We start from the raw sequence: 27079 nt of genomic DNA on the forward strand, positions 1-27079 counted from the left end.
GCCCAACAGTGCTACAAAGAATATATTCCACCTTAAACCAAATCCATGTGTAACACTGGAGATGCAAAAACAGGTTTGTTTTCTACCCAGATAATTTCACAGGGCTGACAGTGTCTTATTAATACATATTAATTGATTAATAGTTCAAGAACTATACCATAGGAAGGTATGTTAAACTTTTCAATTTAGCAAATTCACTGTTTTTCTGTTTTGATTTGTTTTTTCGAGACAGAGTTTCTCTGTGTAACAGTCCTGGCTGTCCCGGAACTCGCTTTGTAGATCAGACTGGCCTTGAACTCACAGAGATCCATATGCCTCTGCCTCCTGAATGCTGGGATTAAAGGCATCCACCACCATTCCCAGCCACTGTTTCTATTTTCAAAAGAAGAAGAAAAAAAAACCTCAGATATTTCACCAATGGCAGCAAAGTGGAGTTTTAATTAACTGGGTTTCTGTTTGTACTATTTAATATATGCCAACTAAACACACGTATTTAAAATTCAAGATGCAAGTTTACAAATTTTTAATTATATAAGTCAAAGTTACACATAATTTTTGAAATTGCTACCATCATGTACATTTGTTCTTAAACTATTTAATTAGTGTCTTCTATTTAGAGAGCAAATATATTTTAATCTTGTCAATTTTCATCATTCCTCCAAAGGAATTTTCTTAGAAAGAGATCATATGTATAAAAACCTAAGACATTTCTACAGAAACCTAGCAGAATTTTGTTTAAGGAAATTACTTCTAAAGATGGCAAAGAAACTCAGTTCTCGCTAATAAGATTTGGCTTGATGAAACTGACGTGAGTCATAGCATTACCTGCTGTTGTCATTTGCCCATCTCCAGTGACTACAGACTACCAGAATCAAGACCTCCCAGCTCTTTGATAGCCTGGCAAGGATCACATTCAGTGATGTGGGAGGCTTTTGCAGCCAAAAGAATGTTAAAATATGATAAAGGGTAGAATAAGAAACAAAACTTCGCAACTTCTAATTCTCTTCTAAAATTTCATTTATTTATATTTTTCTTTTAAGTCATTTGACCTCAGTTTTGCAAATTCTTTATCTTTTCCTTAATGTAAGTCAAAATTCAGATTAGTGAGTCAGATGGCAAAAGGGTTTTGATTCTATTATTATAAATCTAAAGCACCACCAGACAGCTGAAAAACAGTAACAGTAACAACTCTTAAGCAAGTAGTAACTGGTGGAAGCTTTGACTACACAATCTTCTCTCTCTCTCTCTCTCTCTCTCTCTCTCTCTCTCTCTCTCTCTCTCTCTGTCTCTCTCTCTCTCTCTATACACACACACACACACACACACACACACACACACACACACACACACACACGTTTATATATGTCTAGTTTGGAAGTCCCTAGGACATGTAACTATATAAACAGCTATTGTTTTTCACAGTCCTGCTGCTCGTTTCACTGTGAAACTGGAGTGACTCAACGATGTAATTCTAATTCAGACCTTTCAGTCTATTAACTTTCAAAAAATAGAGCAAAATATTCAACTTTAAAAAATTTACCTAGGTAAAGTTGACCCTTAGAAACAATGTTTTCCAAGCTGCTTTTGAAGATGGTTAAGTAGGCGGCCCGACAATTCATATAAAATACCTCCTGTTCAGTTGGTGGAAATTTCTTTGTGCGGGGACTCCCTGAAAGCATTGATTTGTGAGTACCCAAAGCTGCATCACTTCCAGGATTGCTGGCCATTCTATTAGAAAAATAATGTAAAATTTGACTTTGGTCCATGTAAATCACCTAAAAAGCAAATGTACCTCCATGAGGTGGGGCACTGGTCTACTGAAGATTTTATACATAGAATAAAAAAGGTAAGTGTTATGGCATCTATATGAACTTATCAGTACATGTTAAGTAGAATAAATTCTTAACAGTTGATTTCTAATTATATACATACACACATGTATGTAATTCCTCAAATATATAATATCCCAAAGAACAAAAATATAGCATAATACAAAAGAATAGAACAAAGAAAATGCATACACCCATCATCTCAAAAAAAGAGGTCATGTGAAACTTCAAAAGGTTGCTAAGATTACATCAGTTCACAAATATAAAGCATACAGAATACTACAGGACATATAAATGCTAAAGAAACTGTAGATGGAGTGAAATTTCCTAACAATGAGATATTTTATGTAAATCAACTGCAGTTGACACCCACCCTCCATAGCAGGATGAACTAAATCATTTCACTGACATTTCTACAATCCAGCACATGCCAAATCACTGAACATTTGAAGTCTCATTTACTACCATTAGGCTTTACTGAGTTTCTTTATTAGTAGTAATATTTGGGGTATATACAGAACCTCTGCTCATAAAACATTAATACACAATCATACATCTTATTTCATCCTCGACTACACTGACCAGGTACTTTTTGTCCATTTTACAGATGATGAAATTGAGGGACAGAGATGTCACCCAGTTAGCAGTAAGTTGTGAAATTTCAGAAGGTTTATTGAACAAAGGCTACTATGAGGTGCTAAATTGTGCTGGTGGTCCAATGGCTTCCAACATTACTTTATCCTGCGTTGACTTCTGAAAATACATTCCAATCTAATAAATTGAATAGTTCAAGTTGAACAATAAGATGACACAGGTAGAGTCCCCTTCAGGACTCATTGGATTCTTACTCAGGAGGCCTAAATCACTGGCACCTTCTTGAATTATGTAGGTCTTTTACACTTGGGAAAGAAAGATAATAATCGCTTATCATGGATGAAGTACCCTATTTATAATACACAGACCGCCTGCCTGACACTTTCATATTACACCAGATTTAGAAGGACCCCATAGGGATGTGGTGTCACAGTCTGGTTACTGCAAATTGGTATCACCGTAATTAAACATCAGTTTTAAACACATATGCGTGCATGCCATCTCACAAATGTGAAAGAAAACTGTTCCAGTAAGGAAGAACGGGCACTCACTTTACAGCAAGCAATTTAAAAACATATTTTTAAGGATCTTCTTCAAATGCTCCTTCCAAATAGGGTTATTCTCACATAGAAATCCCAGGGCAGAAATGTTCCAGAATTCTATTCTTTCCCTTCCTTTGAAGAGAGCCTAAACTGAAGCTTAAAAAAATGTATAATTGCACCCCTAGGGCTCTGAAACCCCCTTTTATTTAAAACTCTAGCCCAAGACTGAGACAGGGGCCTGGAGAGTACAATGTAGCAAACGGCTCCATAAATAACCAGACACACAATAAGCAGGAAAAAATAAACGGTTAACAAGCGCCTAAGGCGTCTAAAGGGCCGAGTGAAAACAGACAGCCATCCAGTCACCGTCTCTGCACCATGTAATAGTCATAGCTGATCAGAGACGCGCTCTCTCCGTTTTGTATTCCTCTGGCCACAACGCTGCGTTCCTGTGTGTTTCAGGGGCTCGCCTGGGCTATTCGGAGGACACAAAAGGAAACGTAGCAGGTGGGAGCGGCAGCCACATAGGGAGGGCAGAGCGAGCGAGAGAGCGAGAGAAAGAGTGCCGGTTGCTACCTAATTTCAGCTCACAAACCAAGAAGAGCAGCCAATTTTCTTTAGAGTAGTTCCTCGAATCTCTCAGCGCAGCCGAACAGACCTCCGCCTTTTTTAGATTACCATAGCAACTGCTCCTCTCCGCCGCCGGAAGTAAGAAGCAGAGCACCTCCCAAACAGTCCGACCGGAGATCTCCGGACCACTGACAAGAAAGTACAGTCACTGCCCTGTTGCTCGTCTGTTGTGAGGTTGCTTTGTCCAGAATAGTGAGAGAGGCAGGGGCTAGGTGGGGCTCTGGCCCTGGACTCCCTGAACCCCCCTCCCCTCACATACACTCGGGCTATTTATCGTGCGGAGGCTGTTTCCGGCGGACCGCTGTATGTGTGACACCGCATCCAGTCCCCACTGCGCGGGCTTTTTACGCTTCCGCGTTTGCGGTTTCTCAGTTGGTTCTACCCAGCAACGGTGGCCCTTCCCAGAGTCCCGACATGCCGTAGGTATCTCTTCCCTGGATGTTGCTGTGTTGAGGGGCTCTCTGTGAGCAGAAGGAGTATACTCCGTAGCCCCATAGTCACTTTGCCTTTCCTGTTTCTATAAACGTGCCTCTGTTGACAGTGCCAGGATGCTTGGTTCTCTCAACCCGCCTCTACTCTTCAGCCCTACTTTACCAAAACCTCCCAACATTTTATAAGCTGTGGGCTAAATTTGAGCAATGTCTAACTGAAAATAACTTAGATAGGTTAACATACTGAGAATAAAACAAAGAAAAAGCTTTTTTTTTTTCTTTCCTAAAAGAGTAATTGGGGGAATGGCCTGAATGAATCTAAAATAAGTGGAAAAGAACAAATAACCAATGACAATGGAATGGGTAGGATCTTAAAAATATAATGAATGAAGGAACCAGTTTTTGGAAGACTGTATACAGCCTTTGAAGTTTAAGGGCAAGCAAAAATAAACAGTTGTGTGTGCTAAGATTATAATGGGAAAAGGCAGGGACATAGCATAAAATTCGTTCTAATGGTTGTCTCATGGGGGAAGACGGTGGGCTAGCAAAGGAGGAGTCATGTGTATCCAGTCATGTTGGTGATATGTTGCTTAATTGGGTGATGAATCCTTGGTTCTTGCTTTTATAATTTGAACATCATTTGTTTTTTGGTGTGCATCATAACCAATTTAAATAGGGTTTTTTTGTTTTGTTTTTGTTTTTTTTTGTTTTTTTTTTGTTTTTTTTTGTTTTTTTGGTTTTTCGAGACAGGGTTTCTCTGTGTAGAGTTGGCGCCTTTCCTGGAACTCACTCTATAGCCCAGGCTGGCCTCGAACTCACAGAGATTGGCCTGGCTCTGCCTCCCGAGTGCTGGGATTAAAGACGTGCGCCACCACTGCCCGGCTTGTTTGTTGTTTTTTAAGATTTAGAGTTTACCTATATTAAGTTCTTGGTAAGTATAATTCTCTACCATCCATTAGGTCTTTTGAGAAACAAGTGAATCAACTGATTGCTGCTCCTAATTTCTTTAAGCTAATCTCCCCAGCCAAGTGTACTCTTGTTTTTCTCTGTGTGTTCTAAAGTCAGAGGCAATATAATTTATGTAGGTTACAGCCTTGACTCTTAGACTTGAAGTGGAAAAATCACTTGGACTCAAACACATCAGGATTTGAATCCTATGAGTAAAATAGTTGATCAATAAATATTAAGTGAATGGTAAAGATGCTGTTTAAAAAGAAGTTATCCTAAGGCAGATGTGGTGGTACCTGTAACCACAGAGCTTGGGAGGTAGGACCAAGATCAAGAGTTTAAGGCCAACATAAGGCTCGGACTTAAAAGTGAGGAGGGGGACAGCAGCAGCCGCTTTAGACTATAGGAGGAATTTCACACCACATCTGTGCTTACATATTGCTAATGGCAAATGTAATAGCTCTTACTATTACATTTCCATTGATTCTCTTCCCCATCCCCACATCTTCCATCTTTTCACTTATAAATTTCCTAGTTGCATTTGCTTCGTTTTTCTAATTAACGTGTATTATCATGCTGCTTCAGCCAAAGACATTCAGCCAGTTTCTATAAGAATTAACTTAGCCGGGCGGTGGTGGCGCACGCCTTTAATCCCAGCACTCGGGAGGCAGAGCCAGGCGGATCTCTGTGAGTTCGAGGCCAGCCTGGGCTACCAAGTGAGTTCCAGGAAAGGCGCAAAGCTACACAGAGAAACCCTGTCTCAAAAAAACCAAAAAAAAAAAAAAAAAAAAAGAATTAACTTAATTCTGTTCCAAAGTTAGAAAATTAGAATAGCATTAGTGTTTCTAACTGTGACAGTGTTCTTAGTGCCGATATTCTTACAAAGTCAGAGTGTTCTGAAAAGAAATGAAAATGTACTATTTCTTTTTTTTTTTTTCTTTGATGAAATGACTGTCTAAGGTAGCCTAACATCACTGTGTTGCTGAGGCTGGCCTAAACTCCTAGTCCTCCTGCCTCCATCTCCCAGGTGCTGGTGTTACAGGCATGCACCATGATGCCTGACTTGAAAGCCTAGCTATTTGATTACACTTGTCTGGGCTTTTAGTCAGACTGGTACTAATGCCAAATGCAATTATTTTTATTGTGTGGATTGATTATAAATCAATAATTTCTTTCAGCTAATCTTAAATAATTAAAGTGATGTGCCAGAGTAAGTAATAGATAACCATTTAATAAATAGTTTGACCCACAGGAGATATTTAGAGTTACATAATTTCTTGCATTTTTAAGGTTGATAAATTGTTAGTACTTGCTCTAAATAGTTAAAGATAAGAATTTTAAACAATTTTTTCTTGTTTATAAAATTCAGCAAGTTATAATAGAGCAAAATATAATATGTGGCCTTTTGTAATGATGTGAGGCACTCTCCTAATATATGAATGAAAATCTTTGAACATCACTAACATTCCAAAACTAGGTCCTACATGAATCACATTTTTGACTCAGGGCCTTCCCCTACAATGTGCTGCCTGGCATTAGCAGCTCTCTGGAACTGCAGAGGAAGAATCCACACTCCCTTCACTCTGATATCCTACATGCCTCTACAGCCCATACTACACTGGATGGCACTGCCAAGGTTGGCTCCAGCTCTGGTTGGACATACCCTCACACCCCCAGTTGACCAAATTAGTAGCAACCTTTTTCATTCATTTGCTTTCTAAGACCAGAAAACCCCTTAGGCTACCTTTCACATTGGAAGCTTAGCTGAGTGGGGTCTTGTCCTGAGGTCACCCTTCTTTGCCCCAGTGCAGAGCACTACTCTCCTTAATGGCACTAATCTTCTCAATAATTGTAGCACAACACAAGCCTTGGCTGCAACATTATGTTTTCTGGTGCTCCTTTTGTTTAAACTGTGCACGTTTTATTTCTTTCTGCCCCACTTGCTCTTTTTTACTATAGACTTGTGTAAGAGTCATTAATAACAACCATATCACAGATTCAGTATTATGGTATCTTGAAATTTCTCTATCAAAGCAATTGGTCCATGTGGTGGTTTAAGAGAAAATGACTTCCAAAGTGAGTGGCACTATTAGGAGGTGTGGCTTTGTTGGAGTGAGTATGACCTTGTTCGAGGAAGTGTGTCACCATGGAGGTGGGCTTTGAGGTCTCATATATGCTCAAGATACCACCAAGTGACTCAGATCACTTCCTGTTGCCCGCAAGCCAAGATGGTGGACACTCAGCTACCTTTCCTGCCTGTACACCCCCATGTCCCACCATGATGATAATGGACTGAACCTCTGAACTGTAAGTGAGCCACCACAATTAAATGTTTTCCTTTATAAGAGTTGCCGTGGTCATGGTGTCTCTTCACAGCAACAGGAACCCTAACTAAGACAGCCCATTGCTTTTTAACTTAGATTCCATCAGGTTCTCAGATCAATGTCAGAAGACAGCCAGATTCTTTGCCAAAATGTCACAAGAATGGCCTGTAGTGCAGTTGCTATTGTTGTCTGCCTCTGAAACCTCTTGAATTGGGCCTTTGCCATCCATGTAACTCTCAGTACTGCTGTCTTCCAGGATCCTACTAGAACAGCTTGCTAAATCAGCTTACAGAATTCAACCATTTTTTTCTAGTCCAAGGTTCTAAAGTCTTCCACATTGACCCAAATAATAATAATAGCAATGTTCATATTCTTCAAAGCAACAGCCTACTCTCAGTACTAACTTCTGTTAGTTACTTTTCTTTTGCTGTAATAAAACACCACGACTAAAAGCAACGTATAGAAGAAAGGGTTTATTTTGGCTTATCAGTCTAGAGGCATAAGAATCATGGTGGGGAAGCATGGCAGTAGGCAGCAGGCATGGTTGGAGGAGCAGGAAGTTGATAGCTCACATCTTGAACCACGGTCACGAAGCAGAGAACAAACTGGAAGTGGTCCAAGACTGCCTGCAGAAAAGTACTTCCTCCAGCAAAGCTGCACCACATACACCTCCCCAAACAAAGGATAAAATTGCAATACGGTCTATTGCCATTATATCAGTAACTTGTTAAAATTTTGATTATTGGGTTTATGTAAGAAAACAGTTTGTATTTGGGTAAAACACAAGGAGGCTTGTGTGGTGGCACATCCTGTAGTCCCACAACCTGGGAGATAGAGGTGGGAGGATCTGCAGTTCAAAGTCATTGTCAGCTACCTGCTGAGTTTGAGGCTAGCCTGTGCTACATGAGACCCTATCGAGAAAGAGAGAAGGGTGGGAAGGTGAAAACATGGACACACTGGGTCAGGAAAACCCGCATATTTACATATATGTACAATTAAAGAATGATTAAGCAAATGAAACAAAATTCAGACAAGTGGTGTATTTGGATAAAGTCTGAATAATTCTTATTTTTAGATCTATTTTTTTGAGACAGGATCTCAGACTGAAGCCCAGACTGACCCTGAACTTACTTTCAATTGTCCTGCTTTAACCTCTCAAATGCTGAGAACTATAGACATGTGTCTCTGCCCCTGTCCTTTGGAATTTTAAAAAATAAGCCGGGCAGTGGTGGCGCACGCCTTTAATCCCAGCACTCGGGAGGCAGAGCCAGGTGGATCTCTGTGAGTTCGAGGCCAGCTTGGGCTACCAAGTGAGTTCCAGGAAAGGCGCAAAGCTACACAGAGAAACTCTGTCTCGAAAAACCAAAAAAAAAAAAAAAAAAAGTTATATCAAAATTCACTGATTTGGTTTTTAATTAAACTAGTGAATAAAATAATGAGTTAGACTCAACTAAAGAAAGAATTCAAAAATTGGAACATAAATGTGAAAAACCTACGTAGAGGACAATAATATGGAAAATGAGTTTAGAATTGGGAAGACGTATTGAGAGAATAAAAGATTAATTTTCAGTAACTTCAGGGTTAGAAAGGTAGCATGGAGGAGAAATAATATTTGAGGAGACTGTAGCTTTTCTAGAATTGATCAAACATACATCAACACAGAAGTCTACCTTAGACATAACTGTATTAATATGACATCTTTGAAGACTGATATTTAAAGTACCCTGAATATAGTTGATCAAAATATTTTTAAGAGGCAAATTAGGGGTGTTACTTTATTGGTAGAATGCTTGCCAAGCATGTATGAGACCTTTGATTCATCTCCTAGTTTATGTATATGTATGTGTTTGTGTGTAACATATTTATATGTGACATACATCTTTACACTATATGTCATGACAAATATTTTTTAGACATATCTAGGAGTTTCAAACCAAACTAGGTGTCTTACATATGCAAAAGTGGGACACCACAGGAAATTGAAATATTTGAGACATGATTTTAATGAAAAAATCACAGTTGATTTTAAAAACTCAATAATTTATGTAACAACAACATGCCATCTACTCTCAGGCTCTGAGAATCAAAATATGTACTGTCTAGCGGTTTGAGTTTTCATGGAAGAGAGTTCAATAAACATCTTCAGAACTTAATGCTTATTAAATAACAGACAAGACCTTGTGATTTAATAATACAGGGAAGAAAACATACATAAAACACTTAGAAGGTCGTGCACCAATGCTGTTGAGAAGAGAAGCATACTCACGGAAAACTGAACAATATCTATAGCAACTTCGTAGAGATGATTGTCAGAGTCTTAGAAGTATAGCAGACATCAATAGCAGGTAGATGTTTTGGTTTATGTGTGTATGTGTGTTGTGAAATATAATTCATAAAGAAAAGTGCATAAAACATCACCTCACCTACCTGCCATTTAAAATTATATAGATCTGTGTAAGCCCTTTCAATTCATAGGACTCTTAAAAGACTTATTATTGTCAGATACATATACTAATATGTGTTATATTGAGAATATCATTTAGGAGTGAAATGGTCTTAACTTGATTTCTCTTTTTATTAAACCCTAGAACATCTCACTTCTATGTTCTATGGTTAATATTCCCAAATATGCCCATTAACTTCTGTAAAAAATCTCTTTGGCTCGTTATTAATCTTTTGATAAGGAAGATTTTGATATAAAAATACATTACCTAGTAATTGGCCAAATGTGGCTGGTTGTATCACAAAGTATCATAGCGAACAATCCCTTTAGATGCTTTCCCATTATGCCCATTTAGATGCTTTGTGTGATGGGTGGAATTCCCATTCACTCATGCTGCGATGGAGATTTTGTGTGTGGTTGTGGGAAGTTTTGTATACAAACATAGACTTGAATGAAAAGGAAAATACAAAACAGACATAGAAGATCCTTCTCCCTTCTCTTCTCATTCTCATAGGCAAAATAGAAAGTAAATCACTTCATATACCTCAAGTTACATTTAACGTGTCACATGAGTTATGAACTTGCCCACTGCGTTTTATCAAAGGATTTCTAAGCAGTTCAGGAGCACAGTCACTAAACACTTGTGAAGTTGGTGGCTGGCAGCCTTAGCATGGCCATTATACTGAGGAGTAAAGGAAGCACTGAAATACTGATATTTTTATCATCCACTCAGAAAGTCTTACCACTTTACAGGCCAGTATTACCAAGTTTATGAAGCTTATGCAGTTATGGGATTAGACCAACCTTGGGGAACTATTTGGCATAGCATGAGAGATCCCCCCAAGTCTTCCTTCCGTAAGTTTGCTCTTCACCCCCAACTACTGCACTTGGCCCTACCATTCAAAACCATGTTTAACATTTTAAAAGTTCTATGAAAAAGAATCTCATCGTATAGTTTTGTGAGCTTCCATGGTGTCCCTTCTTCCTAAGAATCAGTGATGGCTTTCCCCCTTAGAACCACTTACTTAGTATTATAACTGCTGTTAGTAATGTTGTATAGGAAAATTTAGCCACTCATTTGGTTGAGATGAAGCAGAGAATCCTATCTAAGGATACTATCATGTGTTAAGCTAAATAAAACAGTGGACCATTCTTAAAGAATGTAATATAACATTCTGCTGAAAACTTTGTACACCAAATATATGTCTTTATAAAATCGCAACAGCATTAATTCTAGTAGCAACTGTGGTTTTGATCCCAGTTGTGTTAGCAAAACAAAACAGCTTCAGGAAGGAAACATCCATTTTGGCTCACAGTTTTAAACATATCAGTCCATCATGGTGCTAAGACATAGTGGAGCAGTAACTCATATCAGGGCAGCCAGGAAGCAAAGGGAAAACACCAGTGTACAAAGCTTTCCTTTGTCTTTTTTGTCCCATCTGGGCCCCCACCCTAAGAGCAGTGCCTCCCATGTTCAAAGTGGGTTCTAAGAATGCTTTCAATGAAACCCAGGTGTATGCCTTACTGGTCACCTAGGCACTTACTTCTCAATCCAGTCAGGCTGGCATTATGGTTAACCGCCACACAGCGAATCTAAACCTAGTACAACTAAAAATGGGATATAATAGTCAAATTATGGGAGTAGGTAGAAATTTGAGAGGATGGAAAATGCGAAGTCCCTTGCAGTTATAAGATCACTCTTAAGAGGGAATACAGCCACACTATTGTGTAACTATTACCATGCTCTATCTCAAGACTATTTTCATCATGTGAGACTAAAACTGTACTCTAAACAGTAATTCCCATTTCTTCCTAGCCCACGGAAGTCACCATTTTATTATCGTGTCTCTGAATTTGACTACTATCATATGAATAAAATCTACACAGTTCATCCTTTTCTTTTTTTTTTTTTTTTTTTTTTTTTTGGTTTTTCGAGACAGGGTTTCTCTGTGTAGCTTTGCGCCTTTCCTGGAACTCACTTGGTAGCCCAGGCTGGCCTCGAACTCACAGAGATCCGCCTGGCTCTGCCTCCCGAGTGCTGGGATTAAAGGCGTGCGCCACCACCGCCCGACAGTTCATCCTTTTCTAACTGGCTTATTTTACTCAGGGTAATGTCTTCAGGGTTCATCTATAGTGTAGTAAGTGTCAGATTTATTTTTTATTTTTTATTTATTAATATTTTAATTAAGATATAATTATACCATTTCCCCCTAACCCTTTCTATGTCCCCATTCACTCCCTTTCTAATTGGTGGCCTATTTCTCTTTGGTCATTATTGGTACACACACATGTACACATAACTACAACTGCTGAGTCTAGTGCGGTTTACTACAGGCAGCTAATGACCACTAAGGGAGAATTAGCCTCTCCCAGAGATGCGCTTTCTAATTGGTTATCCAATACAAAGTAGTCAGGCCTGAAATCAAATTTCATTTTTAAAGCTGACTAATATCCACATATGTACATACCACGTATTAATTCATCTCCCACCAGCCACTTAGGCTGCTTCTACCATTTTGCCATTTTAACAATGCTGTCATAAGCATTGTTTTATACATGTCCATTCATGTTCTGGCTTTCAGTTCATTTTGGAGTTTTAATCCCTGAATCATGGTAATTCTATTTTTAATATTTTGAGAAACCGCTGGGCGGTGGTGGCGGCACACGCCTTTAATCCCAGCACTCGGAGGCAGAGGCAGGTGGATCTCTGTGAGTTCGAGGCCAGCTTGGTCTCCAAAGCGAGTTCCAGGAAAGGCACAAAGCTACACAGAAAAACCCTGTCTCGAAAAACCAAAAAAAAATAATAATAATAATTTTTTTTTGAGAAACCGCATTGTTTAAATAGTGCTCTACTGGTTTACACTCTCATCATCAGTGTGCAGGGGTTTTTATTTCTCTGCATCCTTGCCATACTGCTTATTGTGTATTTTTTCCTATAATATCGCACTAGTAGTAGTGCCCAATTTTTATAACGCTCCTTGCTTTCTTTTGCAACAGTTTCTTGCTGTGTACCCCAGCCTGGCCTTACGCTCTGGCTCTCCTGCCACAGCCTCCTGAATGTTGCGGTTACAGATATATATCATCCTATTTGCTTGCATGGGGTTTGTTGTTGTTGTTGTTGTTTATTTATTTACTTTTTAAACAAAATAGTAGTCTTAAGAGGCAGTTATAACTTTAGAACTTCCAGAAAGATCCTGTGTCTGGTCAAGTTTTACCTGTTCTTCCTTATGTGTTTCATCTGTTTCTGTTCCGTTCCTGTTGACTCAAGAGTAATCCATTTAGTATCATTTCATCCTCTTCTATCAGCTGTTCATGGATAAAGGAATATCTGTGTAAGCAGTAGATACTTAATAATTGATAACTATCCAATTCTGATTGAGAGGTAAGGATAAATTGTCATAAATTCATCTACTAAGTTTGTTCTTCTTTAAGTGATCTTTAATTTTTTTTTCTCTCTCAAGACCTATGTGATTAGTTTGAATGCATTATTAATAAACTCTGAGACACCAATAATGCCTCAGTGTCACCTTAAGGAAAGAAATCAAAGCACTTCTCCTTCATGTCATCTAACCAATAACAAACCCAGATTTGAACTCGTCACTTCACCCTCCCAATGTCTTCTGTCCTTCTTGTCTGTCTGTGAGTCTGAATCTGTGCCTGCCTGAAGGCTGTCTTGTGAATCTGTGTCTGTCCCTAACAGAGGTCTTTGTCTTGTATGTATTGAGCATCACAAAAACTATCACATTGGGAAGGAATGAGGGATATTTTATAGAAATCTTTAACAGTTTCACAAGGAATTTAAGTCACTGACTTCAACTGGCCCAGATAACAAACAGTATTACAAGTATAATTGTTTATCAAGCAGTACCCAAGTTTTGCAGCATTTATGGTGGATATTTATTCATAAGACTGCTTTCAGCCTATGTGCTGTTTCCAGCAAATGATTCTCAGAATACACATGCATTACTCTGGGTCAGGGCCATGGGAGATTACACGATTTAAGATTACAGTTATGCATTAGCCTTGTTGTAAAAGTTGATTATATGGGAAATCCAAGGCATTGGCAAGCTAAACAAACAGACTGAGTACACAATAGAATAGCAGTCCTCAAGATGTATTACTAGCTCTGACTGAGGTCCAGAAAAGACTCCAGTCTCTTAGCATGGGAGAGATGTTTTTTTCATAATGCATTACCATAGATCTGAGATTCCCTCTCTGAAAACATGTGACATTGAGCAAGTTGCACAAATTTCTCTATAGGCTGAACTAAGTCATTTCTCAGATGTCTTCTCCTGTTGCCTTTTAAATCTTAGGATACTTATTACCAGTTGCTTACTACTCTGCTACCTTCAGTAAACCTCATCTTTAGATTCTAAACAAACATAAAATAGATTATAGCCTATTTTAACTCAACTCACTTTCTTAAAAGTTTTACATTTCCTTGGCTTCATAGATGTACTTTTTATCTAATCGGAACACAGAATTACTTTTTCTAAGAATTAGTCAATGATAATATAGCAATAATATTTTGAGCAGTATCAGGGCGAGCTTTGTGTTCTTATAAAAGCTAATGTCACAGCATTTAAAAACAAAGAAAAATGCTCTAGTAATTTTCTAGGATCTATATTTTTAGGAGAGGTTCTATAAAACAGAATATAATACAATCTTTTACAGAATGCTCTAACTTTCTAATACTTGAGGTAATTTCTGCCTCAGAGGTCAAGAAGTACTTTTAATACTGAATTTGGAAAACCAGTTTTAATTTATATTGACCTTTCTCTCCTTTGCGTATTCAGTTTGCAATCAATAAAATGTTGATGACTGCTCTTTCGAAGCAGCTGTACAGAATAAAGTATTATAAATATTCAACTTTCCTCTCTAAGCATTGTCACCAACAGCTGGGCATCCCATTTAGCAGAACACATTTTACACACACAGAGCCTGGCACGCTCCTGAATCAGTGTAGTGAAGGAAGCAAAAAATAGTTTCTTGTGGATTGGGGACTTATAAAGACATGGAGCATCTGTTCCCCGGTTAAGTCATAGTCTGCTTGCTCTGAATCATGTCCAATGCTAGGATAATGTGCAAAGCCTAGCCTTACAAATACCTGCACCACTTAGCACTCTGTTCCTGCAAATGGTAGATTTTTCAGTGTCTCTATCAAAGATATTTAATTATTTTGCTGTTATGTATAATTTTTCCTCATAATATTTTTATGCAGAGAACTAATTTTTTTACTGAAATTTTTCTATAATAAAAGCTAGTCTGGGGATATAGTTCAGTGGTAGGGCTCTTAGCTAGCAAGCACAGGGCTTCATTTCAGTACCAGTACCACCACCAAAAAAGAATAAAACTAATATTTAAATTTTTTGGTAGTACTTGTATATAAGCTGTATATATGAAGAAGTGATCCATTTAAATGTTTAGTTAGGATCCCATATTAAAATATGCTACTAGAAATAAACATCAAATAAAAACATTAAGAAATCCAAATTTATCATCATAATTATTTTTTCATGTGGAATTTAGTTTTAACAAACAATATAAAAATTAGTTGGTAAAAATAATTTGGACTCAATTATTTTTATTTTATCCTAAAATATCAGCCTAAAATAAAGCATGTCAGATCTAAAATTTCTTTAAATGTTTTATTTGCAGAGTTAAAAGATCACTGAAACTGGATGATCAGTTTGAAGAAAATGTAAGTATTAGTTTTTTAATTGTGATTGCAGCCTGGCAGTAGCACATGCCTATAATCCTAGTACATGCTAGGTGGAGGCAGAAGTACCCTGAGTTCAAGATAATCCTTGGCTACATAGTCACCTGTGTTTCATGAGAGGGAGGAGGGTTGGGACAGATAGGGGAAGAAGGAGAGAGTGAGCATTGTGATTACATGATTGTGATTGTGTTTTTAACGTTCGCTTATTGATTTACCTTGCTAAGTATAACATTTATCAAAAACATGACACAGTTGTTATTGATACAGAGTTGTCCGAATAGAAAATCTTTTTCTAATCTAGCATGCCAGATTTCTGGTCAGCTTGAGATAGACTTGTGAGAAACAAATTGTTTAGTAATCTTTATAAAAATAATTTAGTAGAAATCAGTTTATAGAAGTTTGCCCCCTCTCTCTATATATAGATATATAGACAATGTCTATATATTTCATATATATAAGACTAAATGTTTCTAATGTATAAGAAACAGTAGGATAATAGCAATATTTTAATCTATATTGTAATCTACCAAAGTAATGAAAATGTAATGGCATTGTCATATCAAAAAGCAATAATTTGCCTCAGCTATGCTGGCGTAGAGTAAATGATAGAGTACTGGCAGTATAATAAAATTTATCATGGTAATCACAAAAAAATAAAATTGTGTTGTTGGTATAATTTTCTAAATCTAGTCATAGAATATTCCCAGTGCCAACGTGTTAGCACATGTTAGCTAATAATATTTCCATACCAACTATGCATTTAGATACAAACACTGACTGACATACTTATGATTTCTCTAATGTTAAATGTAAATAATTGGTAAGGAAGTAAATTAAAGCAAATTGCTAGTTAATAAATGGGCTCTTACAAAATCCCATGAGACTGCCACTTCAAGAAATGGTGGCACACACTTTTTTTTGGTTTTTCGAGGCAGGGTTTCTCTGTGTAGTTTTGTGCCTTTCCTGGAACTCACTTTGTAGCCCAGGCTGGCCTCGAACTCACAGAGATCCTCCTGCCTCTGCCTCCCGAGTGCTGGGATTAAAGGCGTGCGCCACCACCGCCCGGCACGACACACACTTTTAATCCCAGCATTCAGACAGCAGGGGCAGGTGGATCTCTTGAGTTTGAGACCAGTCTGTTCTACAGAGGGTGTTCCAGGACAGCCAGGGCTACAGAGAGGAACCATGTCTTGGGTGGGTGGGTGGGGTTCTTTTTGGAAGACTCATTGGCTTTAACAAAACAGAATACCATCATTTAAAAACCCTCCTGGTTGCTTTTTTTTGAAAAAAAACTACACAAAGGTGGCAAAATACTGCAGTGGCACTAAAAACATCATTAAAGGTGTAATTAGCAATTTAGAGTACCATTATCCAACTTGTTGTATGCAGAATGCAGCTGTGACTGTAATTCTGCATCTGTTTCTTTGGTCAGAATGGCATTTTGGTAGATGAGTAGTCCAGCTTGAAATGAATCCTGTTCCTCCTGCCCCAGAGCTGTTCTTTGGGAATTAGAAGCAGCATCTAAATGGGGCAAAAAATGACCATTTTGAACCCATTCTCTTCATGGGCACAATTGTCAGCATGGCAGACTTTCCATCTCTGTTTTTCTTCATATGAGGGTGTGTCTAAGAAATAGCCTGTGTTAGAAGAACACGTTATATTTGGCCTGGGTCTGTACTTTTAAACCAGCTATCTTGAATATTAAATCAGTTTTTTAACTTGCTCTTGATTTGTTCATATTTCTCGTTGTTCATGATTTAATCTGGGTGGGTTTTATGTCTTAAGGAACTTGTTCATTTTGTCCAATCTATTTAATCTGTTAAAACATAGGGTCATTCATTCGTATTTCCTTAAGATCTGTTCTGTTTCTCCAAAGTCAGTGGATTGAGCAGCACTAGTCAGAACATCTGAAATGCTCTTAATTTTAGAATTTCTAGCAATAAACATGAAGTTATATTTTCCTCTGCCTTTTGGCCAATCTTGTGACCTTCTTAGGATGATTTTTTGTGTGTCTATGTAAAAGTTCCTAGGCAGTTTTCATGGCTATTTCCATCCTCCCTTTCTTGGTCTTCAACCTGGGGTCATGTACACATCCCTCAGTGTGTCCCCTGCATCTGTCCTGTTTCGACTCGGTGATGCAGGTTCACAGCAGTGTTACAGTATGTAAATGAACCTGGCTCTCTGTTTAACTCCTGTGCTGTCACATTTTTCTCTGCAGCAGGGCAGATCACTGGCTGCAGATATTGTGAAAAATCCTCACTAATGGGTCGTTCTGGAAGCCAAAAGCCCAGAATTTTGAAAGGTTAAGTGTTTTCATGCGTTCATTTGGATAACATCACAGATGGTTGCTTGGGGGACTGTCACTAGATGTGCTTATTTGATGGTTGATTTGCTATACCAGGTATTTCCTTTGTGTTCAGCTAGCATTCTAAAAACCTGTGCTTACCAACTCGGAGGTTGGTTTTTGCTTTTTGTTTTTTGTTTTGTTTTGTTTACATACACACAATCATTGTACATGGCAGCTGTAACATCCTTCACAGTGAAGGATGACTCTGGCATGTGATGCAAGATATGTTCCTAGAATTAGAGGTTTGCAGTAGGGATCCTTTGTTACATGTAACCCTGCCTCCCTTGCTAGGTCGTTCTCTTGGCCCTGGCCTAGGCTATACCCTATCTCCACCACATTCCCATTTATACTCATTTCCAGTCTCCCAGTAGAAGGAGACCATGCTATTTTGCCTGCCTACTAAAACCAAGTCTTGGGCTGGTGAGATGGTTCTACATACAAAGGTGCTAGGCAAACAAGCCCGGTGAACTGAGTTCAGTCTATGAAACTCAATCAGTTCCACAAAGTTGTCCTCTGACCTTTACATATACACCCCCCCCCACACACACACACACGTACACACACCTAATAAAAGATGAAAACAAAAGCTCTCATGAAACATTCTCAAACAAGAAGAGTTTCACAAAGACACTGGTAGAAAAGCTACCTCTTATTGGAGAAAGTGTGGCATTTAAGTAGATTGTATGTCTCAAGTCCCTGTTCTCTGTGGTAAGAAGACAAGAAGAAAAGTATGCCTGCTGGCAGACCTCACACTGCAGCCAGATTGTCTGTGATTGCTTGTGTATCTGAGTACACAATACAGGAAGGAAGCCCTTTCATTAACATATGCAAGTTTTAAATATTTATATTTAAGAATATTTAAATATACAGGGTACGTCATTTTCATATATCAGGTTCATTTGACTTCCTGAAAAAAGTCAAAACCAAGATGTTATCCAAAGAACAAATAATGTCACTGTGGCCCAGGGTAGGAGGCAGTAATACATTTATAGCTCCCTTATTGCCTGTCACACTCAGTGCTCAGGACAGTTCCCCACTCTATCCTTGCCCCATCTACCTAAGAGATTCCCTCTTGAAAGATGGAGTGACTTGAGGATTAAGTCCATTAGCCTGGTTTTATGCTTACCCTTTCTGTTGTGGCATAGAAAGTATATTCCTAAAAGAGAAAATAACTTCACAATCCAACACACACACACACACACACACACACACACACACACACACACACACACACAGCTAAAGATTATGGGAGTGGAACCTCAGCCAAAGTGTGCAGGTTCTGGGGAGATTTTCCACAGACTGTCTCTTGTGTTTGAATGACACAGTTGGATTCCTTTGCCTTCAGCTCTTCTCCTCACCAAGCTAGAAGAGAGAGTGAAGCTGTGTGTCCTAGCTGAGGCACATGGCATTGCCAGCTGCCTCCTCCCTCCCTCCCCATCCCACTTTATTTACCATGCTAGATAAGGGGAGAAACTCAAGTCAGACAAACTGTGTGAGCACAATAGTGACAGTGCCGAGCGGCAGAACCGTTGTGTGAGTCCCAGTACCCTGCCTTGAAGTGTCTTTCCATGTACCATGGCTATTTCCCCTTTGGTATAATGGCTTTAATATTGCTTGACTCTTTATTCTCTTGAAAATTTTGGTTTATGTTATCTTTAATAGTTGTCTAAATTTATTAAACATTTCAAAATATTGTGTTCATTCAATGTAAAAAATCTTTAATAAACTGATTCCATATGGAAAAAAATTTTTTAAAAGATTTACCTGAGCCTGGTGGTGATGGTGCACGCCTTTAATACCAGCACTGGGAAGGCAGAGCCAGGCAGATCTTTGTGAGTTCAAGGCCAGCCTGGTCTATAGAGCAAGATCCAGGACAGGCACCAAAGCTACACAGAGAAACCCTGTCTCGAAATCTGCCCCCTCAAAAAGATTTACTTTCTTTTTAATTATTTGTATGTTGGGGCGGGTGGTATGTACACGTGAATGCAAGTGCCCTTGGAGGGCAGAAGCCGCAGTTCCCTCTGAGAGCTGGAGGTATAACTCATTGTGTACTGCCCATTGTGTGTGCAGGGAACTAAATTCAGGTCCTCTGTAAGAGCAATATGTGCTCTTAACCACTGAGCCATCTCTCCAGCCAGTAAACTTATTAAGAATATTCATTTACTGACTTGCTATCTGATATAGTATGTAAAATTTCATCCAGGAATAACTAATCTTTTTTCTTTTTTCTTTTCCCCTAAGACAGGGTTTCTCTGTGTAGCCTTGGCTGTGCTGGAACTCACTCTGTAGACCAGGCTGGCCTTGAACTCAGAGATTCACCTGCCTCTGTCTCCTGACTGCTGGGAAGGTAGGTGCCACCATGTCCAGCATCATAGTCTTTTTTTTTTTTTTTTTTTTTTTTTTTTTGGTTTTTCGAGACAGGGTTTCTCTGTGTAGCTGTGCGCCTTTCCTGGAACTCACTTGGTAGCCCAGGCTGGCCTCGAACTCACAGAGATCCGCCTGCCTCTGCCTCCCGAGTGCTGGGATTAAAGGCGTGTGCCACCACTGCCCGGCCTCATAGTCTTTTTTTTTTTCTTCTGAATGGCGTTTATTGAAGGAGGGAGGAGGTTTTAAATACAGGCTTACAACACAATGGGAGAACCCCAGAGGGCAGAAGTTCACTGCCGATGTTTTACAATCTTGCATCTAAGCTGTTAACGCCCATTGTGCAGGATACACAGACAAGGAACTTCCCTTAAGCATTCAGGAGGGTGGAACCCAGCAGGGAATTAGCATAGGGAGGATATCAAGGTCAAGGTCAGCAAGCAAGGCAACAGTTACCCAAAAGGGGGGCCAGGACCCTACAGGTCCCCCTTTTACTAAATAATGAGCTTCTGATTTAGGTTGTGTGGGATGTCAACAGGTCACCTTACCCGTCATGGACACGCCTGCCCAGGCCACACAGGCTCTCTGTCTTAGGTTGGTGAGCACCCCCCCAGGCATTACCCATCTCTGAATACTCATTATCATACAGGCTCAATTGTGTGTGAGCTGCAGAGTTAACTGCTGCCAAAGACTCAAAGTGGCACTGGGCTTGCAATCTATGTGTTCAACACAGAAAAGACCAACAGAAGTCCTAACCCACCCATAGCCAGTAGGCTAAAGGCAACTGAGCCATTCCCTTCCTTAACGAGCCTTATTGCAAATTGGAGTCCTTGTAAGATAGTATCCCAAAAGCAAATGGAACTTGAGTTTATAAATTTATAATTTTCAAAGCCAATCGAACTGTATTTAACTATTGGATTAAATTTATCATGCCCAATAGAATGAAAAATTAACTAACTGTGGTAGCTACTTTTGCTGCCAGGGTCTCCACTGTGCTAGCTGTAGTAACCAATTATGAAATGGTAATCCCAGAAACAGTAGCAGTGGTGGATAAGAGTGTCATAGTCTTAAAGTTAAACAAAAGTGTAAGGCCTTTGGGAGGAAATATGAGAAACCATATTGTGAATTTACAGGAGCCAAAAATTTCTCAAGGCATAAAAATCATATTTATAAAAGAAAAGTTAATAAATTAGACTTCATTAAAATTAATTTTTTCTTCTGATTGGAAGATCACATTAAAAACATATAAGATGCCAGTGATTTTTTTTTTAAATTTGAAGTATATTTTTGTCTTATAATAAAGCTTAAAATAAAAAATCTTCATAATGAAGAAATGAAAGAAAATTAATAGACAAGCTATGAATTGAGAAAATATTTGTCATGCATGTATCTGACAAGACTTAAGTGCAAAATATATGAATAAGAATAAATAAATAGAAAAAATGTAAAAACTTGAACAAACTTTTAATCCCGTTGAACAAGAATAAAAACCATTACCCAAATTCTTTGGCCAGATTATGCTAATTTTCTTTTCTGTCAGACATGACTATCTCCCTAAAGCAGGCTTTGAGAAAATAGCATTGAGTACAGGAGAAGGTGGGGTTTATATAGCCCCCAAAATTGCAAGACTAGGGGGTTTTCAAGGTTTGCAAATTTCCAGAGGAATTTTAGTTTCATAGGAACTTAGAAAAACATCTAAAAATTTGTTTGGCAGAACATCTTATCAGAGTGGAAGTCAGGGTATAAGGTTTGGAACATGTCAAATTCAAGAAAACGGGTCAAGACCTGGCCAAACCTAAGTTTTACAAAAAGTAAGAATAGATTATTTTAACCTTGTAACAAGGTGGCTTTTAATCTTAAAATGGAGTCAGGCTGGTTCATCAAAACACTTAACAAAAAAAGTGTTTAAATAGATAATTAGCATGTGAAAAGTTCACAGACACTGATTATCAGGGAAAGGATGTAAGGTCACAAAGGGATATGACTATTCCCCCAACTAGAATTGATAGCGAAGGACAACAAAACAGAATGTTGTGTTTCTCTAACAGTCACTAGCATGGCAAGGGAAGCAAGAGGCTGGTGAAAATGGGGAGAGTTGGAACTAAAATACTGATGAAAGTGAAAGTGATGCACACATTTTGGGAAGCTGTCAAACTCTAATTTTATATACTTAAAGCTAAGCCCATATCCATCCTGTAACCTAGCAATCCATCCTTAAATGCCCCCAAAGAAGTAAAAATCACAGATACACAATGCCAGGTAGAAAAGTGTCCTTAGCAACTTAATTCCTAATGTTCTCAAACTGGAAACAACTCACATGTCCATAAAGAAGAAAATGGAAAAAGCAAATTACAGCCTGATTAAACAAAGGAATACTACCCAACAATGAAACAGAGCACACTACTAACATATACAGCAACATAGATGATCTCAAAAACATGTTAAGCAGAAGAAGCCAAATAAACAGGTTATATTGTAGCCAGAAGTTTCTCTGGTCCTGCCCAACCGGGTCTGGATGAATCTCTCAGACCCATGGTCCTGCAGCCACTTATAAAATAATCACTCAGAGGCTTATATTAATTACCAACTGTATGGCCTAATGGCTCAGGCTTCTCGATAGCTAGCTCTTACAACTTAACTCAGCCCATTTCTATTAACCTGTGCATTGCCACGTGGCTTCATGGCTTACTGGTACTTTCCCATCTTGCTTCTCCTGGCAGCTGCTCGAAGCATCTGCCCCATTCTCCTTTCTTCTCTCGATCCAGTTCGAATGTACCACCTAACCTTATCCTGCCCTACCACAGGCCAGTGCAGCTTTATTTATCAACCAATCGGAGCAAGTCATATTCACAGCATACAGAAAGACAAACCACAGCAGTGTATGCTTCATATAATTGAAGTTCAAGAGGCAGCAGGTATGTGTGGTTTTTGGAGTTAGAGGTGGTTGCCTTTGGGCTGGGAGTTACACTAAAAGGAAGGGGCAGAAGGAAACGTGTGATGAGCATGTGTAGCTCAGGTAGAGGCACATCAGTATATACTGTCAGAGCTCATCAAGTCAAACTAAGATCTGTGCAGTTTATGTAAATCATACTTCAGTAAATAAACAGTGTATTGAAAGGAATAAATGACATTCTGAAAAAAATAAAAAGATCTATGAAAGTATGATTAGAAATAACCATGAGCATAATTCATTTTAAAAAACCTTCCTGATGATTATAGTGTGAGATAGTAATAGTGCAGTAATATATATTCTTTTTGGTGCTGGGAATGCCTTTAAATTAAAGATGGTAGTCTAGTTTCTTTCAAATTGTAGAAGATGGGCCAGCAAGCTGGCTCAGCAGATAAAGGTGCTTGTAGCTAAGGCTTATAAATTATGCTCCCTGTCTGGAATCTACATGGTGAAAGGAGAAATATGATTCTGAAAGTTATACACACAAACTAACTAAATAAATGTAAAAAAATAAGTTGCAGAAGACTAACTAATGCAAATGTAGAAGAAACGTATCTAGCCCGGCATGGTAGTGCCTGTACTCATCCTCGCACTTGGGAGGCTGAAGCTAAGAGGATTTCTGGGAGTTGGAAATGGCCTGAGCTGTGTAGTGAGTTCTAGTCTGGCCTGTGCTACAAAGTGAGATTCTGTGTCACAAACAAAATAAATTTAAAAAAAAAAGAATAAATAAATGAATAAATATGATGTACCGGCTTCTTCAGCCAAAGCTTTGTTTTTCTTAAAAATTTTTAATGTTAAGTTTACTTATAATTAAATTTGTAGGTCTTGGGCACACAATTAATGTTTTTTGTTTGTTTGTTTGTTTTTCGAGACAGGGTTTCTCTGTGTAGCTTTGCGCCTTTCCTGGAACTCGCTTTGGAGACCAGGCTGGCCTCGAACTCACAGAGATCCGCCTGGCTCTGCCTCCCAAGTGCTGGGATTAAAGGCGTGCACCACCACCGCCCAGCTAATTAATGTTTTTTTAAACAGTGTATATACCCTGTATATCAAACACCTTATCAAGTGATAGAATGTTTCTGTTACCATAAACCTAATATATTGCTCTCTCTCTCTCTCTCTCTCTCTCTCTCTCTCTCTCTCTCTCTCTCTCTCTCTCACACACACACACACACACACACACACACACACACACACACACACACACACATTGAGACAGGGTCTCACTTGGCTGTCCTGAAACTTACTATGTAGACCAGGCTGGCCTCAAATTCCTAAAAATCCACTTCCCTCTGCCTCCCAAGTGCGTGGATTTAAGGGGTGTGCCACCACGCCTACCCCTCCCTTTGTGTGCATGTGTGTTCAGTCTTCCCCTCGAGTCCTAGAAGATTACTAGATAAGTGCAAAGGCCTTTTGTTCCCTGTAGCTACTGTAAAAGCAACAACAAAACCTCAGCGTCTCTAGTAGCAGTAAGAGTGGTCATTGTGGCAGCTCATAAACAGTAGATCCAGAATGAAATCACCTAACACAATTCGTGGTTTTCAGAGTTTCCTCGTATTAATTCCAAACTAGTCCTGGTAGTATGCCACAATTATACCATAGGTGGGACGTTCCAATAACCTTATCAACCAGAGTAAACTTATTAATAATAAGTATCCACCCAGGCATGGTGACACACTTGTAATCCCAGCACTGACGAGGCTGAGGAGTGATCATGAGTTCAAGACCAACCTGGGTTAGCAAGACCCTGTTTTAAAAGGAAAAAGAGACTAAAGACAGACTTTCCTTCAGCTGTTCTTTTCTGGTTATCTGGATGCCTACAATACCTGTTTTACGTAGCCTGGTGATAGCAGCTAATAGTTCATAATAATTTTATATCCCATATTTCACTGTAAAAGAACCCTTAGTTAGTACTTTCTAGACTGTTTATAAGAGGTACAAAATCAATAGAATGCAGGCACCTTTTTGGTTGACCACGCTTTAAACAAGGAGACAAAGCGGGCTACAATTCATGATTATCAAAGGCAAATGCCTTATCTATTGGAAATTAGAGAGAGAGCATTGATTTTTTTTTTTTAGCAGAAAGATCTATGCTCAAATTTTAGTTTTGCTAAGAGAACAGGTTTGACCTCTTAACAAAAAGTACAGTAGTAGCAATAGGGCTGATAATAGACTAAATCTTAGACCACAGTCTGTCCTTGTTTAATGGTAGTGGTAAATATTTCTAAGGTGTCCGGAAATACCCGAAGCAGACATAAATTACTCTAGAAGTGGGTGTAGCATCTACTGCATTTAGTTTACATCCTGAGTCCTTTGCCGTTTCCAGCTGACTCTAATCCTCTCACCTTTTGGGTTTTTTCCCCCTAAGAGGATCAACAAATGGCACTCTTCCTTGCTGACCTCATAATTAGTAACTCAGCCTCTCTTAATCTCTTCCTGTTAGCAGAGGTAATGTGTAAGTCCCTCAGAGCTTAGAGGTGGCAGAATGGAGTTCTTAGGATCTCGACAGTTTAAAAGTCAGAGGACCGTGGTAAACTGAGGAAAAGGAGCCTTCAGGGAAGTCTGTGCACACAATATGCCAGTATATGAAGATGTGTGATTGCTGAAGGAAGTTTTAGTGAGAGAGTGGGCAGAAGTTGAGTGTGGGTTCTCGCTGTGTGTGGTGGTTAGAAACGGTTTTCCCTTGAAGGAATAAAGTGACCAAGAGGGAAGAGGAGAGGAGGAAATTTTTGGTAAGAAACACACACACACTCACACACACATGTACTCACACACACTCACACACACATACTCACACACACTCAAGAGAGTTTTCCTGAAAGCTATAGAATTGTTTTCAAGAGGAAATATATTATCTTCAGTTGCAATGTTTAGACATTTGGCAATTGGATAAAATAATTTTTGGTGAAAATAGGAAAACAGATGGACATAAACGTACAATAGGGTAGTAACTTTCATTCCTTGTACACACACAGTGAAATCATTCTAGGCAGTAAATTCTTGGAGAAGTTGAATAGGGCTTGGGTAAATGTCATAGTTTATGACTGAATACATATAAACAGGTGAAAACTCACTATGAAGAGGTGATGGTAACTACCTGATAAAGAGACTTAGAACCCTTTCATCCTACAGGAAGAATTGCATTAGATATATAACTATAATGGTACAAGTGTTGGATAGTTTTTCAAAAGATACTGCTTACAATTTTGGCTATTGTGGATATAGGAAAGAAATGTCTTTTGTTCCACCCAAACAAATATATATCATTTAAAATGTTAACTATAAAAATTTTCAGTCCCATAGTTTCTAAAACAAAACCAAGGTTACTTTTAAAGGTGATACAGCCCTGAGTGTATTAAAGGACAGTTGACCATAGAGATTTATGTAACTATTTGAAGACAGCTCCCAAGCTAAAGTTGTTCCACAGCATTGACAGTATCTGAGCCTTAGGACCTTTCCTTTATTCTCGGAGTTCATCCTGTGTACTCAATACTCTTGATTTCAGATTCTTGTGCCTTTTTTATTTCCTTTTTGAGATAGGGTTTTGTGATTCTCAAGATGGCCTCATATGCATGGTGTAACCAAGGATGCCCTTGAACATTTGATCCTCTGCCTCCACCTCCTGATTACTGAGATTTATAGGCGTTCACCATCATGCCCAGTTTATTCATTGCTAGGGACTAGAACCAGAGCTTTGTGTATGGTAGGCTGGCATTCTGCCAACTGAGCTACATTCCCAACTCACTTTCATGCCTTTTCTCTTATTTCAGCCCCATCTTTCCTGCTCACAAGAATCTTTCTGGAACAATTACTGTAGTCCACTTTGATGGTTCCTTTCATTCTGAATTTCTCTAACATATATACTAACTTAAAACCTCATCTCTGGCTTGTTTAAATTCTAGCAAACACTCTTTGAGGCCGTAACAATTTATCTTTTTTTAAAGTCCTCTGTCTCTCTCTC

The 27079-nt window shown here is 38.8% G+C and overlaps 2 protein-coding genes across 4 annotated transcripts in view; one reads left to right on the forward strand and one right to left on the reverse strand.

Annotated features, from left to right (window-relative positions):
* Positions 1–3786, reverse strand: part of Efcab7 (EF-hand calcium binding domain 7) — a 42575-nt gene extending 38789 nt beyond the window's left edge. The window contains exons 1-2 of one of the 2 annotated variants that reach the window (XM_052715596.1): positions 3542–3786; positions 1541–1728 (exon numbers count right to left, since the gene is read on the reverse strand). In XM_052715596.1, coding sequence (XP_052571556.1) covers positions 1541–1727 — 187 coding nt within the window. In that variant the 5' untranslated portion in view covers position 1728; positions 3542–3786. Of the gene's footprint in view, positions 1–1540; positions 1729–2974 lie in introns of both variants that reach the window. The other variant, XM_052715597.1, reaches the window with a different exon arrangement.
* A 124-nt stretch (positions 3787–3910) lies between these two features.
* Positions 3911–27079, forward strand: part of Itgb3bp (integrin subunit beta 3 binding protein) — an 81036-nt gene continuing 57867 nt past the window's right edge. The window contains exons 1-2 of one of the 2 annotated variants that reach the window (XM_052715598.1): positions 3911–4014; positions 15400–15442. In XM_052715598.1, coding sequence (XP_052571558.1) covers positions 4010–4014; positions 15400–15442 — 48 coding nt within the window. In that variant the 5' untranslated portion in view covers positions 3911–4009. Of the gene's footprint in view, positions 4019–15399; positions 15443–27079 lie in introns of both variants that reach the window. The other variant, XM_052715599.1, reaches the window with a different exon arrangement.

The sequence above is a fragment of the Peromyscus californicus genome, unplaced genomic scaffold (assembly GCF_007827085.1).
Source record: "Peromyscus californicus insignis strain IS unplaced genomic scaffold, ASM782708v3 Scaffold_5__1_contigs__length_169319896, whole genome shotgun sequence".
Classification (NCBI taxonomy): Eukaryota; Metazoa; Chordata; class Mammalia; order Rodentia; family Cricetidae; genus Peromyscus; species Peromyscus californicus.